A 15,972-nucleotide genomic window follows, 5' to 3' on the forward strand; every position below is an offset into this window, starting at 1 on the left:
GAGATTTGTACCACTGGAAACGCAGATGCTCGTTCAATGTTCATAATATATATGTTTGACCAATGACCATTCACTGTTACTAAAGTTGACCCCAATCAAGGCTTTGTTGAAGTACTGCTTAAGGCTTGAAAGAATTTAGTAGTAAGATGATGTTTTTGATGTTACACACTTCTTCTGTTATGTTTTTGATGTTACACACTTCTTCCATAGGAACAAATACAACAACATATTCCTTAATCCTTAGTCTAGCAAACATCTTACGAAGTAGCTCACCCATGATGACAAAAAGGAATCAGATATATGATCTCACATACATTCACTTGCAACTCGTTGGTGGGCACCCTTAACAATCACCAAAAAACTTAACTGACATTATACATGTTTTTATGCCCATCACATTGCTCGAAATAATTAAGGATACACCTTTGCAAAATTAGCCTTGAAGGTTAGGTGATATTGCCTAGTTTATATTAAATTTTATATTCATTTTATCGGCAATAGTCAAGTGACTAACATAATGGAAAGAATAGTGTTTTGACACATCACACAAGTCGGGATTCTGTTCTTGTTTCTAGTAGTATTGACACAATTACAGTAAGAAGAAACATTATATGGAGTACTTTATTAACACTGAATAAGCAACATATTTTAGTACTCCGTATTAGTGAACAAGAAACGCTATACTTTAGTAACAGCAAATAATAAATGTTATACTTTAGCAATAGTGAATAAGATACTTTATTTCTTTAATTAATGAGATTTCCAACCAACACTTAGGTTTATGGTTCAAAATTCGTCGGCTCAGAATGAATGGTTGTCATTTATATACAAACATTTTATATGTATAAAATTTTGATAATAACCTTTAAAAATATGAAATAGTGGAGTTTTTTAATGACAACTTTTATGATGGTCTTAAAGAACTACGACTCTAAGGTTGTCGTTAGTCATTAAATTTATGCACGAACGAGTAGTACATTGAGTTGGTTGATGATAGTTATTTTCATAAACTTGTGATTATCTTCAATGTTTCCAAACAAAATGTGTGTTCCAATTTCTTAAGGCCTAAAGTAGCAACTTTAATAACTTCTCAGCCATTAGGTTTATCACTTAAATCAGCACAAATCGTTTTATACGGATCGTTTTTGAAAAATACAATAATATAGGGGGTGAAATAAAACTAACAAATCTGCAGCTAAAATAGCAAATCACCGAATTATAACTTGACTCGTTAGCTGTGTCCCAAATAACTTTTCCCGCTTCTTTCACCATTACCGCCGCCCTCTCCATTCTTCTGCTACTGTATTTCTAAATACCCATTTTGCTGTCGCTCTACTTTCTCTCTGGAACTACATAATGGCGACTAAAAGTGTCACCGATTATAAACGGAAACGCCTCGAAAACATCAAACGCAACGAAGATTTGCTCGCTTCACTCAACATTAAATCGAAGCTTTCCGATCTTTCTGCCTCCTCCAAGCGCCACAGGTTCATTTCTTTCAATTTATATATTATATATACACAATTAGTTTTACATATATACATACGTGTAAGTAATGTTGGGACACAAGTCCCTTAACTACTCACACTTAACTTCAAAATTTTAAACTAAATAAAACTTGTAGAAGAAAAATAATAAAAAGATGCAAAGAACATATATGACTACATTGTGATTTTCTGTCACTTTATTCACATCAGTTACAGGCTTTATATATAGCCAAGTATTAGCTTAAAAATAGCACCCATTTCTCCACCAACCTAAAGATATGGTACATTAAGCACTCCACATACAATTCCTCAAACTATCCTTCAAATTCGGTTGACAAGTCTTACCAATTCCAATGATAAAATCAACGGACCAAAACTAATATTTAAATAATAGTAGCTAACATATAACAAATATAACAAATATAATAACCAAAGTATTAACCCCAAATTTGTAACACAACCATTAATCGTAACACAACCAATTAATCCAACAATCACCCCCTTAATTGGTTTGTATCCGCAATCCGCTACTCGTTCACCACACTTGTGACATATAACGTGGATCTCCCCGGACTTACCACCATCTCGGCTCTTCCCGGACACCCGACCTCATCTCCGGTCACGCCCATAGCCATCTCGGTTTGAATCTCTATAGCCACTATGTCTACAACGGTGTATCTTATCCTTTTGAATCAATTTTTTGTTGGTGACCAAAACCGTATCCTTCGTGTTCACCATCCTTCAAATTTTCTGCACTACCAAGGTTTGATAATCGAGTAAAACGCTGCTGAAAGTATCACCTGCAACCACCTTTTGCTACCTTTCTCCTGCTGTTTATAGACTTCGATCAAAACCTTTTCTGGTTGCTTACATCCCTCTGTTCTTGGATCAAAAATCTGGGTTAACAAGCCCACTGATTTAGGCCTTAATCATGACTTGTTTCTCTGCTACCTTTTTGATCTCCTAGAACATAAACCTACACTCCCACTTCAATCGAACCTAAGCTCTTGATACCAATTGTTGGGACACAAGTCCCTTAACTACTCACACTTAACTTCAAAATTTTAAACTAAATAAAACTTGTAGAAGAAAAATAATAAAAAGATGCAAAGAACATATATGACTACATTGTGATTTTCTGTCACTTTATTCACATCAGTTGCAGGCTTTATATATAGCCAAGTATTAGCTTAAAAATAGCACCCATTTCCCCACCAACCTAAAGATATGGTACATTAAGCACTCCACGTACAATTCCTCAAACTATCCTTCAAATTCGGTTGACAAGTCTTACCAATTCCAATGATAAAATCAACTGACCAAAACTAATATTTAAATAATAGTAGCTAACATATAACAAATATAATAACCAAATTATTAACCCCAAATTTGTAACACAACCATTAATCGTAACACAACCAATTAATCCAACAAGTAACTGATATGTAAGTAAATGTTCGTTATTAAGTTTTTATGTTGATTATGTTAATGGTGATTGAACAGGGTAGAGGCTAAAGCATATAAAATTAATCCAGAGAAGAAATTGAAATCTGAAACCCCAATTGTTATCCGCAAATCGCTTAGAAGTCAAGTAAAAGCCCCAAATCCACCAGGGTTACTAGATGATTTTAAGGATATCCCTTATAAGTCCCCTCGTGAATTGGTACCGATTACTATGAGTGATGCTAGTACTTGTTCCGTTTCCAATGAGTCACTAGTCAATAAGATTTTGCGTGCTTGTAAGCAATCACAATTTAAAGAAGAAGAAGATGATGATGATGATGATGATTGTTGATCGGTCATTGTTTGACACGATCGTTTGTATTTAAACATGATAAAAGTGATTACATTTAAGTGGAAAACAAGTTACTTTGATATAGTTTCGTATATTTCAGGTTTGTGGAGAAAAGAAGATAAAAGATGCTGAAAATGCTGAAAAAGTTGTCTCATGCGCGCTGTTACGGATTTGGCCATAACTTGAGCATACGACCTCCGATCGAGGTGATTCAAAAGCCCAAACGTCCGTATTTCAGAGGGCTACAACTTTGGTTTTTATGGCTTGACGTAAAATACGCTACCCTTGGCGTAAAATACACCATCTCTCAGGTCCTTTCAGTGCAAAAGTCATTTTCTGGCGTAAAAATACGCCCAAGCTGAAAATACACTGGCGTAAAAAACGCCAATACAAATATTTTGGTGCCGGAAAATACGAATTTTAGCTTTGTGATCAAGTTATCCAACCCCTATATAAGGGGAGCATTAGGGTTACGAAAGGGGAACTTTTCCCATCAGTTTTTGCAGCAGAAAACACTCCCAAACACATCAAAAAAACATCCAATCATCATTATTCAAGGATTCAAGTCAAGATCAAGGTGTTGTTCATCATGCAATCTTCAAGAATCTCCATGATCATCATCACCAACATGCTTGGCTAGTCTTCTTAACTTTATCCTTTCCATGAACAATTAAATATGTATGATTTCATTCAAGATTATGTGGTTTGTGATGTTTTAATACTTATGGATTATGATATTGTGAACCAAATCAATTGTTGATTAATGCAAGTTCCATGTTTTGTTATTGCAAGTTAAATTATTGTGATTTAACAGTGTGTTCTTGATCCAACTTAGTGTTAATTAGATTAGGGATAAAGACATATTGTCTAGATTGCATAGTTTAATCCCAAAATAATAGAAGTAATGAACTCAAGAAATCTTGTCTATGAGATTTGATCAACAATTGATAAACATAATACTTGTTTGAATGAATACATGTTAGATTGGGATTGTGAAAGGATAAAGGCTTTACTCTCATTGTTACATTTCAATACTTCCAATTGCACTTTAGTTTAAGTTTTAAGTTTTAAGTAGTTGATTAATCTTAGTAGTTTTTAGTTAAACCAACAAACCAATCCTGAAATTGCTTGCTAGTTAACCATAACTTCCCGTGGAACGAATCCTGCTTACCCTATCTAAAGTAGAGTAATTAGGCTATTTTTGGTCGACCCTTCGACACCGATCAAATTTTGGCGCCGCTGCCGGGGAGGTGTGCGCTTGATTGCAAGCTCTTATTTTATTGCTTTCGATTAAATTAGAAAAAAAAACCATAAAAATTATAAAATCAATAAAAATCCAAAAATAGTGTCTTGTTTATTTTGTTTCTGTCAGTTTTACGCTCGGTGTTCTTGTTTTTGTTGAAGTGCAGGTTAGTGTATGCAAACTCGGAGTTCGGGTGATCAAAATCTTAAGCCTTTAGACCCGGAAATCGAGAAATCCGCAAATGCTAATCGAAAAGCTACAAGAATCTTAAAGGGTTCGACAGTGGCTTCAGCATCCACTCAACCACAGTTAGAGTCACATCCGATTGTTCCACCAAACTCTCCTAAATCAGATTTCGACACTGAAGAGGAAGTTTTTGATCAACGAGACGAGATGGCCGAACGACCAAGAGGGGTAGACACCTACTACCAACCGGGTGATTTTGAGGATCATTCACCCATTGTTTATCCTGCACCGGCAGGAGGAAACAATTGACGATTTGAGGTCCGACCTCAACTCATTTCGATCTTGCCAACCTACCGAGGTATGGCTAACGAGGAACCATATGAACACATCACTGAGTTTAATGAAATATGTGCTACTAATGAAGTAAATGGTTTCACTGATGATGAGGTACGTCTGCGATTATTTCCTTATTCACTTAAAGATAAGGCAAAACGATGGTTTCTCTCTTTACCCGCCCGGAGTATTAATATTTGGGCGGAGATGAAAGAACGGTTTTTAGAGGAATTTTATCCCATAAGTAAAACTTCGGATATGCGTATGCAAATAAAATCTTTTAGACAATTGCCAGGTGAACTTTTTCATGAAGCATACGAACGTTTGAAGGAATTACTTAGATCTTGTCCCCACCACGGAATACCGAAATGGGAACTTGTCAAAGTTTTTTATGATGGTCTTGACTTGCAAAATAGACAATTTCTATTAGCGGCTAGTGGTGGTGTGTTTATGACTCGGGGTAGTGAGGATGAATGGGCATTTTTTGAGCAATTGAGCAAGGGTTCAAAAACCCAAGCTTCGGTTGCACGGCAAACTCACAATCCTTCCCATGTTAACCACATGTCTAACTCGGGAGGGTCAACTAGGAATTTAGAAAAGGAATTAGATGAGATAAAGATGTTGCTTCCAATATTTAACAACCCGAACCAGGGTGGTAGTGTTAATTTTGTGCAGGTTCAGGATGTGTGCTCGATATGTGGTGATGCTTCTCATTATGCAAACGGTTGCAAAAAGGGGATACCATTAGGGATAGAAGAGCAAGTGAACGAGGTTCAAGGGCGGAGGTATGATCCATATTCCAACACCTACAACCCAGGGTGGAGAAGTCATCCAAACTTTAGCTGGGACAACAACAACACATTGAATGCACCAAACCAACACCAAAACCATTACCCGAACCAAAACAACAACCAATACAAAAGGCAAAACCAAAACCATAACTATCAAAACCAAAACTTGTCTCAAAATAATCAACTAAATCAATCCTCAAGCACAAATGTTAGGATGGAGTCATTCATGGAAGAGATGAAGAAGACTTTGGAAATTCAAAATAAGTCAATTGCGGCATTGGGTAAGCAAATTGGTCAAGTGGCGGAGGAAAAGGCAACACGAGAATCAAATACAATTCCGAGTTATACATTGCTTAACCCGAATCATGAATCACAAGGAAGAGGACATGAAGTGAACATGGTGGGCACTTTAAGGAGTGGAAAGCCATATGATAACAAGGTAAAAATGCCCAAGAAATCAGAAATCAAGTATGGTCCAGGTAAGTCTCCTGTTTTAAATGATTTGTGTAATGATGTAATGAAGTTCCGGTGGATTTTGGGGTTGGGTTAAATGTTGAAAAACCGGTAGTTGAAAAGTTTGAGGAAACGGACATGGAGACTAATACCATTCCATTACCCAAGGCTTTGGAGTCCCCAAACCAATTCCCTTATGGGAAAAAGGGACCAAAAACAGATGATATGTGGGAAACATTTAAACAAGTAAAAATAAATATCCCACTTCTTGATGCAATCAAACAAATCCCTGCATATGCTAAATTTTTAAAAGATTTATGTGTTCAAAAACGGAAACTAAATGCATCATTGCCCAAAAAGGTAAAATTAACTGAAAAAGTGAGTGCGGTCATTTCTGGTTCACTTCCACCGAAGATTAAGGACCCGGGGACACCATTAATTTCGGTTACGGTGGGTAATGTTAATGTCAAAAAGGCTTTATTGGATTTGGGGGCTAGTATTAACATACTTCCATCGAGTCTTGTTGAACGGTACGAGTTGGGAACTTTAAAACAAACTGATATTCTCATCCAACTTGCGGACCGGTCATTTAGAACTCCAAGGGGTATGTTAGAAAACGTGATTGTGAAAGTTGAAGATTTTTATTACCCCGTAGATTTTATTGTTATGGACATTGAGATTACTTTTAGGGAAACCCAACCGACGATCATCCTTGGTCGTCCATTTTTGGCTACAATTGATGCTCTTATCAATTGTAGAACCGGGGTTATGGACATTTCTTTTGGTAATAAGAGATCAAGGATTAATATTTTTAATTCATTACATACACCGAATGTCCAGGATTGTTTTGTGTTGGATACTAACCATGAACAGGTTAAAAAGTATGCACCGGATGTGAAAGAGAAAAAGGATGTAAGGAAATTTAGTGAAGAGGGTATGACGAGTGAATTCATGGAATCTCAAATAAGAACTAATGCAGAAATTTTGATGAGTCAACAAGAATCGATACAAAATCTTGAGCGGGAATTGAAAAATCTGAGTCAAGTTCTTGAAACCAAGTTGAGTTCGTCAATTACCACCACTTGTTCATTGCCGGTGAAAGAAACCGCAATGGCAGTATCCACATTTGTTAAGGTAGATGAAAAAGTTTCTAAATGCGAAGAGGATGAACAATTGGATACTCCGAAGACGATTGAGCATGTATCTAGTGATAACAAAATGGCAAATATGTGTGTTCGGAATGTGTCTGATGCTACACTTGAAAAATCTAAACAATCCGATGGAAAGGTAGTCGAAGTAACGGGGGGAACGTAGAAAAACTTGTTGAAAGGTTTGGAGGTCACAAAATCAACGTGAATAAGAATGTGAAGTTGAATTCTCAAGTTAATTATGAGGTGTCTTCAAATTTAGAGGATCTTGAGGGGCCTAAGTGTGGGGGAGACGAGGAAAATCCACCACGTATTTTTATGAGATTGCATGATAAGGTAGAGGAAGATAAGGATGACCCGGTGATTAATCGCTCCATGAGAAAATTACATAGACGGGTCCATGATGCTAGGAGTAGAGGAGATGAAACTTTGAGTAACCGTCTTGTGTGTAACTCGTCTCCTAAAGAAAAAGATAAATTATTTGAGTTAATGCAAGTCACCAAGGAAGATGATGCATGGTTGGAGTCTAAGTTGAGAACAGTTAGAGTTAATGAAGATTCTCACAAAGCGAGAGCAGGAGGAATCTTCTACAGTCCTGGAATTAGCTGAAGTAAAGAACGAGTCGTGTGCACGACTCAGAAATAAAAACTGCACGAACTATTTGTAGAGTTTGTAAGTCTTCTTTAATTTATTTATATATTATTTTTCTTTATTTATTATATAAATGAACTTTGTGGGTATGTTCACTGCAAGCTCTCACGAGACAAAACTCGTCCACCCGAGGGAATGGGGTGGTTTAAAGCGGGATCCCTCCGAAAGTGGGCTAGTTAGATTTTATGTTTTCTTTTATTTTTGTTTTGTAAGAATAAAGTTTGATGGAAGAAACATGTTGTGTGATGAAATGGGAGTTGGTGTGCTTATCACAATTATATTGGGAAGTTACTTTTAATCCCGGGTAATATTATTCTTTTTCTTTTTTCTCTTTGTTTAATTTCCTCACGTTTGTCTAAAATAATTTCTAAACATGCATACGAGGACGTAGCATGACTTAAGTGTGGGGGGGAGGAAGGAAATTTTCACATTTGGCGTAGCTTGAAAATGATGGTTGTTTTGAGGTTTTATGAAATAAATGGTTTCAAAGCGCCTAGGTGGTTAAATTTTTCATTTTAAAGCTATAATTGAGATGTTGATCCATGAGAGTACCCATAGTGACTAAGAATTAACCTGGAAGTTTGGACTTGGCCGGTGTGGAATGATAGTGTTAGGCAATTTATTGAATGCATTTGACCTTGTTGACCTCGGCTAGTTAACTTTAAGAAATTGTATTCTCATGAGAAAAGAAAGGATGAATATGAGATCCCATTGTTGTATTCTAGGTAACATGAATGATAAAGAAACACTTTAGGATTTTCTTTTTAAATCATTTTTTTTTATTTTGCAGCCAGTCTACCCAGGTTGTTAGTACACAATTGTGTACTAGAATCAATTAGTGACCATTAGCAGCCTAAGCCTTAGTAGAGAAAAAAAAAGAAGAGGAAAACCAACTTCCCGTTCCTACCCTTATTTTTGGTTATTGATGTCGAATTTAATCTTACTTTATCTTGTTTAGATTTGGTATCATTAGGTGGCAACGCAACTCATTTTTGCTAAGACATAATTAGTTTAAATTAGCATGACAATTATAACTAGCTATTAGGCTTTAGTGTTTGTGGCTGTTTAATTAGTTTGACTCAGAGTGGTTTCCCAGGTTCCACAATGGATTCCACGATTTAGTCACTAGTATGAAAGTGCATAATAATGATGATGGTCACCAATGCAACACTTGTAGAGTTTACTCTTCCCTAGGCAAAGGTCGAAAGGGGGTACTTTATATCACAAGCTTTGACAATGATATTCACCACACCCAACAATCATTATCTATATTACATACATATATCTATATATCATTGTCACCATCACCACGCATCCACCGTTACATCCTAAATGTTCTTAATATGTTAAATGCTGTGTGCTATCATGAAAAGGAAAAAAGAAAAAGAAAAAAAAAGAAAGAAAGAAAAAGAGGAGGAAGTGAAAGAGACGAATTTAAAAAATATATGCCAAAAATTGTGAAACGATTGCCCTAAAAAGCATGGACCACTGAGGCATAGAAAAAAAAATGATGAAAAAAGAGAGTAGAAGAAGATTATGCCAAAAATTGTGAAACGAGTGCCTTATAAAGCATGGACCACTGAGGCATAAAATTCGTTCTCGTTGAAATGTCAAGTCGAAAATGCAAGACTCCTTATAACTTCACAAAAGTACCTACACCTTTCATGTGATGCCTCGTACAAATGGGCAATGTAACCAAAATCCATTTCATCGAGCTTGTGGTATGGGGTATTTCCAATTAGACTTAGGGGGTTCATTGGTGTCGGGACTTAGAAGCTATGCACTTAGTACTAGTGTAGACAAGGGCATGAGTTTGGCTAGTTGAAAAGTTAAGGAGGACAAAAACACAAACATATGCACGATTCTAGATATAGTTGACATTCCGATTTAAATTAATTTATCTTTGTACGAATGAGGGTCACGTTAAAATTTCTAAACCTTATAAAGTTTGATTGGTTCGACATTCGTAACCGTTTTATACCAATTTTTATTTGAGTCATGACTAACCCAATGAAATCACTCCGGATGTAATTTAACCCATTTTGTGTTTCTTTTGACATGCTATTTAGATACATTTATATTGTTGTTAAAAGATTAAGTATGGATCATGAAAAGTTGTGAAGGATATTTGTTTAATTTAGTTCTAAGTGTTAATCCATTTGATGATTTTGGGAAACGATTGAGGTTATTAATGTTATAAATAACGTTGGAATTATTGAAAATGTTATATGAGGAATAGTTTTATGATCGAAGCGTTAGAGGTTGAAAATTGTTTGAGGTTTTGAGTGATTGTCCCGTATTGTCCTTACATCTCGATTAATAGTTAATGTTGTTTACGAAAAGTTATTTGAATCAAGGCCACTTAGGTATAGTTGTTTTATAGTCAAAAACAGATTTGCTTGAGGACAAGCAAAAGTCAAGTGTGGGGGGTTTGATCGATCATTGTTTGACACGATCGTTTGTACTTAAACATGATAAAAGTGATTACATTTAAGTGGAAAACAAGTTACTTTGATATAGTTTCGTATATTTCAGGTTTGTGGAGAAAAGAAGATAAAAGATGCTGAAAATGCTGAAAAAGTTGTCTCATGCGCGCTGTTACGGATTTGGCCATAACTTGAGCATACGACCTCCGATCGAGGTGATTCAAAAGCCCAGACGTCCGTATTTTAGAGGGCTACAATTTGGTTTTTATGGCTTGGCGTAAAATACGCCATCTCTCAGGTTCTTTCAGTGCAAAAGTCATTTTCTGGCGTAAAAATACGCCCAAGCTGAAAATACACTGGCGTAAAATACGTCAGGATTGGCGTAAAATTCGCCAATACAAATATTTTGGTGCCGGAAAATACGAATTTTAGCTTTGTGATCAAGTTATCCAACCCCTATATAAGGGGTGCATCAGGGTTACGAAAGGGGAACTTTTCCCATCAGTTTTTGCAGCAGAAAACACTCCCAAACACATCAAAACACCATCCAATCATCATTATTCAAGAATTCAAGTCAAGATCAAGGTGTTGTTCATCATGCAATCTTCAAGAATCTCCATGATCATCATCACCAACATGCTTGGCTAGTCTTCTTAACTTTATCCTTTCCATGAACAATTAAATATGTATGATTTCATTTAAGATTATGTGGTTTGTGATGTTTTAATACTTATGGATTATGATATTGTGAACCAAATCAATTGTTGATTAATGCAAATTCTATGTTTTGTTATTGCAAGTTAAATTATTGTGATTTAACAGTGTGTTCTTGATCCAACTTAGTGTTAATTAGATTAGGGATAAAGACATATTGTCTAGATTGCATAGTTTAATCCCAAAATAATAGAAGTAATGAACTCAAGAAATCTTGTCTATGAGATTTGATCAACAATTGATAAACATAATACTTGTTTGAATGAATACATGTTAGATTGGGATTGTGAAAGGATAAAGGCTTTACTCTCATTTTTACATTTCAATACTTCCAATTGCACTTTAGTTTTAGTTTTAAGTTTTAAGTAGTTGATTAATCTTAGTAGTTTTTAGTTAAACCAACAAACCAATCCTGAAATTGCTTGCTAGTTAACCATAACTTCCCGTGAAACGAATCCTGCTTACCCTATCTAAAGTAGAGTAATTAGGCTATTTTTGGTCGACCCTTCGACACCGATCAATTGTGTGAACAAGTCTAGGGTTATGGCTTCAATTGATCTAGATAAGATGGAGTTGGAAGAAGAGAACATTGCTCGTCTTGTTCCAAAAAGAATATTGAGTGTTAAGTTCTTCCAATCAGAACATATGAGAATGGTTGTAGTAGGCAACAGTCATGGAGATTTAGGTTTTTGGAATGTGGATTCGGATAATGAAGAAGGTGATGGGATTTATAAGTATCATCCTCACTTTGCGCCCGTTTCATCAATCGTGATTCAACCCTTTTCCTTGAACAAGGTACTTTGTTTATGACTCTATACTTGATAATTTTTATATTTGTGACTGGAACATTATTATGTGCTTACAACCCTTAAAGGGCTGACCCTTTGATTAAAGGGAACATTTTATTAAAGTGTTTTAACAAATAGTCATGTAAATTTAACTTGTTGCAGATAATTACAAGCTGCTATGATGGTCTAGTTCGTTCATTAGATATTGAAAAGGAGACATTTGGTGTAACATATACTACTAAGCATGCAATTTTTTCGATGTCTCAACGATGTGATGATGTGAACTCATTATATCTTGGCGAGGGTAATGGAGTAGTTCGTATTTGGGATGAGAGATCTGGGAAGTTATCATTTTCAAGGAACTTGCATGAATTGAGGATTAATACAATTGATTTTAATTCAGACAATCTTAATTTGATGGTTACAAGTTCATCGGATCAAACTGCGTGCATTTGGGATTTGAGAAAACTTGGTAAGCGTAAGCCTGAACCTCTTAAGTTAATTAGCCATACGGGGACTGTAAATTCTGCCTACTTCTCTCCTTTTGGAAGCTTTCTTGCTACAACAAGGTACAATACATTCTGATAACAAGCTGTTAAAAAAATATTTTTTTTATGAATCTACACAATGAATACTAATCTTAGATTTTTTAAAGTCTAAATTCTAATTTAAAATATATATATATATATATAAAAAAAAAAAACTCTTTTGGGGATAGGGGATAAGTAAACTTGTTACATTTATATCTTTAAAATTAAAGTTCAGATTTAAAAAAATATATATATGGGATTAGTATTCACTGTGTGAAGATTCAGAAAAAAATAAAATTTGTTCTTCTTTATACAGCAGCTTAACATACATTTGATGTATGTTAACCTGCTGTGAGGTTTTTTTTTCAAAATTTAGCCCGATTTAGAGTTTAGGGTTTAATTCCCAAACCCAAAATTCTAAACTCTAAACCGTTCGTTTTAAAAAAAAACTCAATCTAAGCCCTAAAACTAAACCCTAATCCCTAAAATCTAAACTATAATTTCTAAACCCTATTTTTAAACCCTAAATAGTGTTTTTCATTAGTCGTTAGTCAATTTTCATTAGTTTTGCGTATCATACATTAGATGTATTATAAGCAGCACAATGAATACTAATCCAAGATTTTTTTTCCTTCTAAATCTAAGCTCTAATTTTAATGTTATAATAATAACAAGTTTACTTATCCCCTTATCCTAAAAAAGTTGCTTAGCTCCGGATCTTTTATATATATATATATATATATATATATATATATACACGGGTTTGATGATAACTAAGTTAATACTGTCTAAAGAGCTTCTTCTATGCCCTGCGTATTATTATATAGAAGACTTACCTGAAGTGTTTCAATCTTGAAATGTCTTTTTTTAGTGTTGATAATAAGATTGGAGTGCTAAGCGGTGCAAATTATGACAAGGTTCGCATGATACACCATAAAAATACTCCAGCAGGCATAAGGACATCTCCATTCAAGTAAGCTTCTTCATATTATCAATCAACAAAGTTCTGTATGGTTAATGATCATATACATGACATTGTATATGTGTGTTTTATTTGCTAAAAGCCTAAAGCAGAATTACGCGAATTATAATGCAAAGGAATGAAGTGTTCGCTGAAAATAAGTATAACAGCTATATTTCCGCACAAATAAAGGACTGCGGTTTAATCCGCTGAGTTTCCGCGGATAGTTAAGTAATTCGCAGACCGCGGATATCTCGAGTACTATAAATAGGGAGCTTGGCCTCTCATTTATGGGTGGTTGATTCTCTGCCATTTTGCCTAAGCCTTTGTGATTTCCACTTGTGACCTTGCCAAAGGGATTTTTACATCGCGCAAAAGGTGAATTATGCTAATTAACAATCAAGACCGGGTCAGGGTGATTGATCACTTGATAGTTAAAGTGAAAGACGATCATCGGGGCCCAAAATAATCATCAAACACTCCATCCTCCATCATAATCTTATTGCACTCAATCCGTAATTAAGTAACATCATTAATTAAGGATTGATCAATTGGCGCCATCCGTGGGATACGTTTTACGAATTAAACTGAAAATTATTTATTTTGCGCTGTCAAATGATTAATTCTTTAGTTTAATTTCAATCGTGTTTTTGTTGTGATGATTTGCAGGTGAATGCATTTAAAATCAGCGTTAAGTTGCTCGATTGCTTAGAATAATGAATAATATCGGAAATAATGGTGATGTAGTGGTTGCTGTGCGAGCAAATGCCCAAAAAAGAGGAAGAAAGCGAAAGTCAGTCAAAATGTATCATAATTGGCAATTTGCGCCAATTAGTTTCCCGAAAATGCAGAGCGATGATTTTTCTGAAATGCCGATAATAGTATCGTGCAAAATCGCAGAAGCTGAAATTACAGTCACGAAAGTCCATGTTGATAATGGCAGCAGTGTAGATATTATCTACGAACAATGCTTTGTTCAGCTGCCGGAGGGTATTAAAGCAAACCTACAACCAACTGCGGTTTCGCTAACTGGTTTTGCAGGAGAGTCTTCATTGCCCATGGGCATTTTGCCATTAGAAATCGAGCCCGCCGATGAAAATGACAACGCTTTGGCGCGACAGGCGCTGCTAGATTTTTATGTTATGCTAGCCTCATCTCGCTATAACTTGCTGCTGGGAAGAACCGCTATAAGTAAATTTGGAATTATCTCGTCCACAATTCATGGCATGATCAAATTTCCAACATATAAGGGGGTTGCCACAATATGTTCAATGAGCATTTTGCCTATTTGTGCGGCTGTTAATGTAAAAGCCGCAGGGCAGGAAACTGCTGATGATGCTGATAATATGGAAATTATTAATCCCGCATACCCTGAGCAGAAAATTAAAGTGGGACGCAATATTAGCACGGATACTAGGAAGCAAATAATCCAATTACTTGTCCAGTTCATGGATGTTTTTGCTTGGAGCGAAAACGATATGACTGGTGTTCCGCGTCATATTGCGGAACACAGGCTTAATGTAAATCCAGCCCTAAAACCTATAGTGCAAAAGTGAAGGGGTATGGCCCCAGACCGCGTGAAATGGTTGTGCGAAGAAGTAGCAAAATTGGTGAGAGCTAGAATTTTGCGTGAAGTTCAATACCAATCGTGGATCGCGAATCCAGTGTTGGTGAAAAAACCTGATGGTTCTTGGAGAATGTGTATTGATTACAAAGATTTAAATAAAGCGTGCCCTAAAGATAACTATCCGCTTCCAAAAATTGATTTAAAAGTGGAATCTTTGCATGCTTTCCCATATAAATGTTTTCTGGACGCGGCAAGAGGTTATCACCAGATTTCAATGGCTCAAGAAGACGCAGATAAAACCGCATTTCATACGGGCAAAGGCATATATTGTTATATAATGATGCCTTTTGGTTTAATTAATGCGGGTGCGACATATCAGCGTTTGATTGATACCGCGTTTGACAAACAAATAGGGCGTAATCTTGAGGCTTATGTAGATGATTTAGTGATCAAAAACAAAACGCAAGAACGAATTATTGAAGATATGCGCGAAACATTTGGTACACTGCGAAAAATAAACATGAAACTCAATCCACTAAAATGCAGCTTCGGTGAAACTGAAGAAAAGTTTTTGGGATATCTTGTTACAGAACAAGGTATTCAAGCTAATCCAAAAAAGATCGCGGCTATAGAAAATATGACCGCGCCAAAAACGATTAAAGAAGTGCAAAGTTTGACGGGAAAACTGGCCGCGTTAACGCGCTTTTTGTCTAAAGCTGCTGAAAGGCAGTTGCCGTTTTTCAAAACTTTAAAAGGATGTTTAAACAAAAAAGTTTTGTTTGGTCCAATGAAGCAGAAACCGCATTTCAAGAGATGAAAAAGTTGTTGAAAACTTTGCCTACACTAACAGCGCCAATTGATGGCGAAATTCTTTACCTTTATATATCAGTGGCAAACGA

General features: G+C 35.7%; 1 protein-coding gene across 1 annotated transcript; it reads left to right on the top strand.

The window, feature by feature from the left end:
- The first annotated feature begins 11,794 nt into the window (after positions 1-11,794).
- On the top strand, positions 11,795-14,320 carry LOC139853700 (uncharacterized). The gene is made up of 4 exons (XM_071843067.1): positions 11,795-12,022; positions 12,178-12,584; positions 13,417-13,518; positions 14,254-14,320. The coding sequence occupies exons 1-4, from the start codon at positions 11,795-11,797 to the stop codon at positions 14,318-14,320; spliced, it is 804 nt and encodes a 267-aa protein (XP_071699168.1).
- Positions 14,321-15,972: the final 1,652 nt, after the last annotated feature.

Source organism: Rutidosis leptorrhynchoides, chromosome 6 (genome assembly GCF_046630445.1).
Source record: "Rutidosis leptorrhynchoides isolate AG116_Rl617_1_P2 chromosome 6, CSIRO_AGI_Rlap_v1, whole genome shotgun sequence".
Taxonomy (NCBI): Eukaryota; Viridiplantae; Streptophyta; class Magnoliopsida; order Asterales; family Asteraceae; genus Rutidosis; species Rutidosis leptorrhynchoides.

Coding starts and splice junctions, on each gene's coding strand:
- LOC139853700 (XM_071843067.1), top strand. CDS start 11,795: ATGGAGTTGGAAGAAGAGAACATTGCTCGTCTTGTTCCAAAAAGAATA. Junction 12,023..12,177: donor AACCCTTTTCCTTGAACAAG/GTACTTTGTTTA, acceptor AACTTGTTGCAG/ATAATTACAAGCTGCTATGA. Junction 12,585..13,416: donor AGCTTTCTTGCTACAACAAG/GTACAATACATT, acceptor GTCTTTTTTTAG/TGTTGATAATAAGATTGGAG.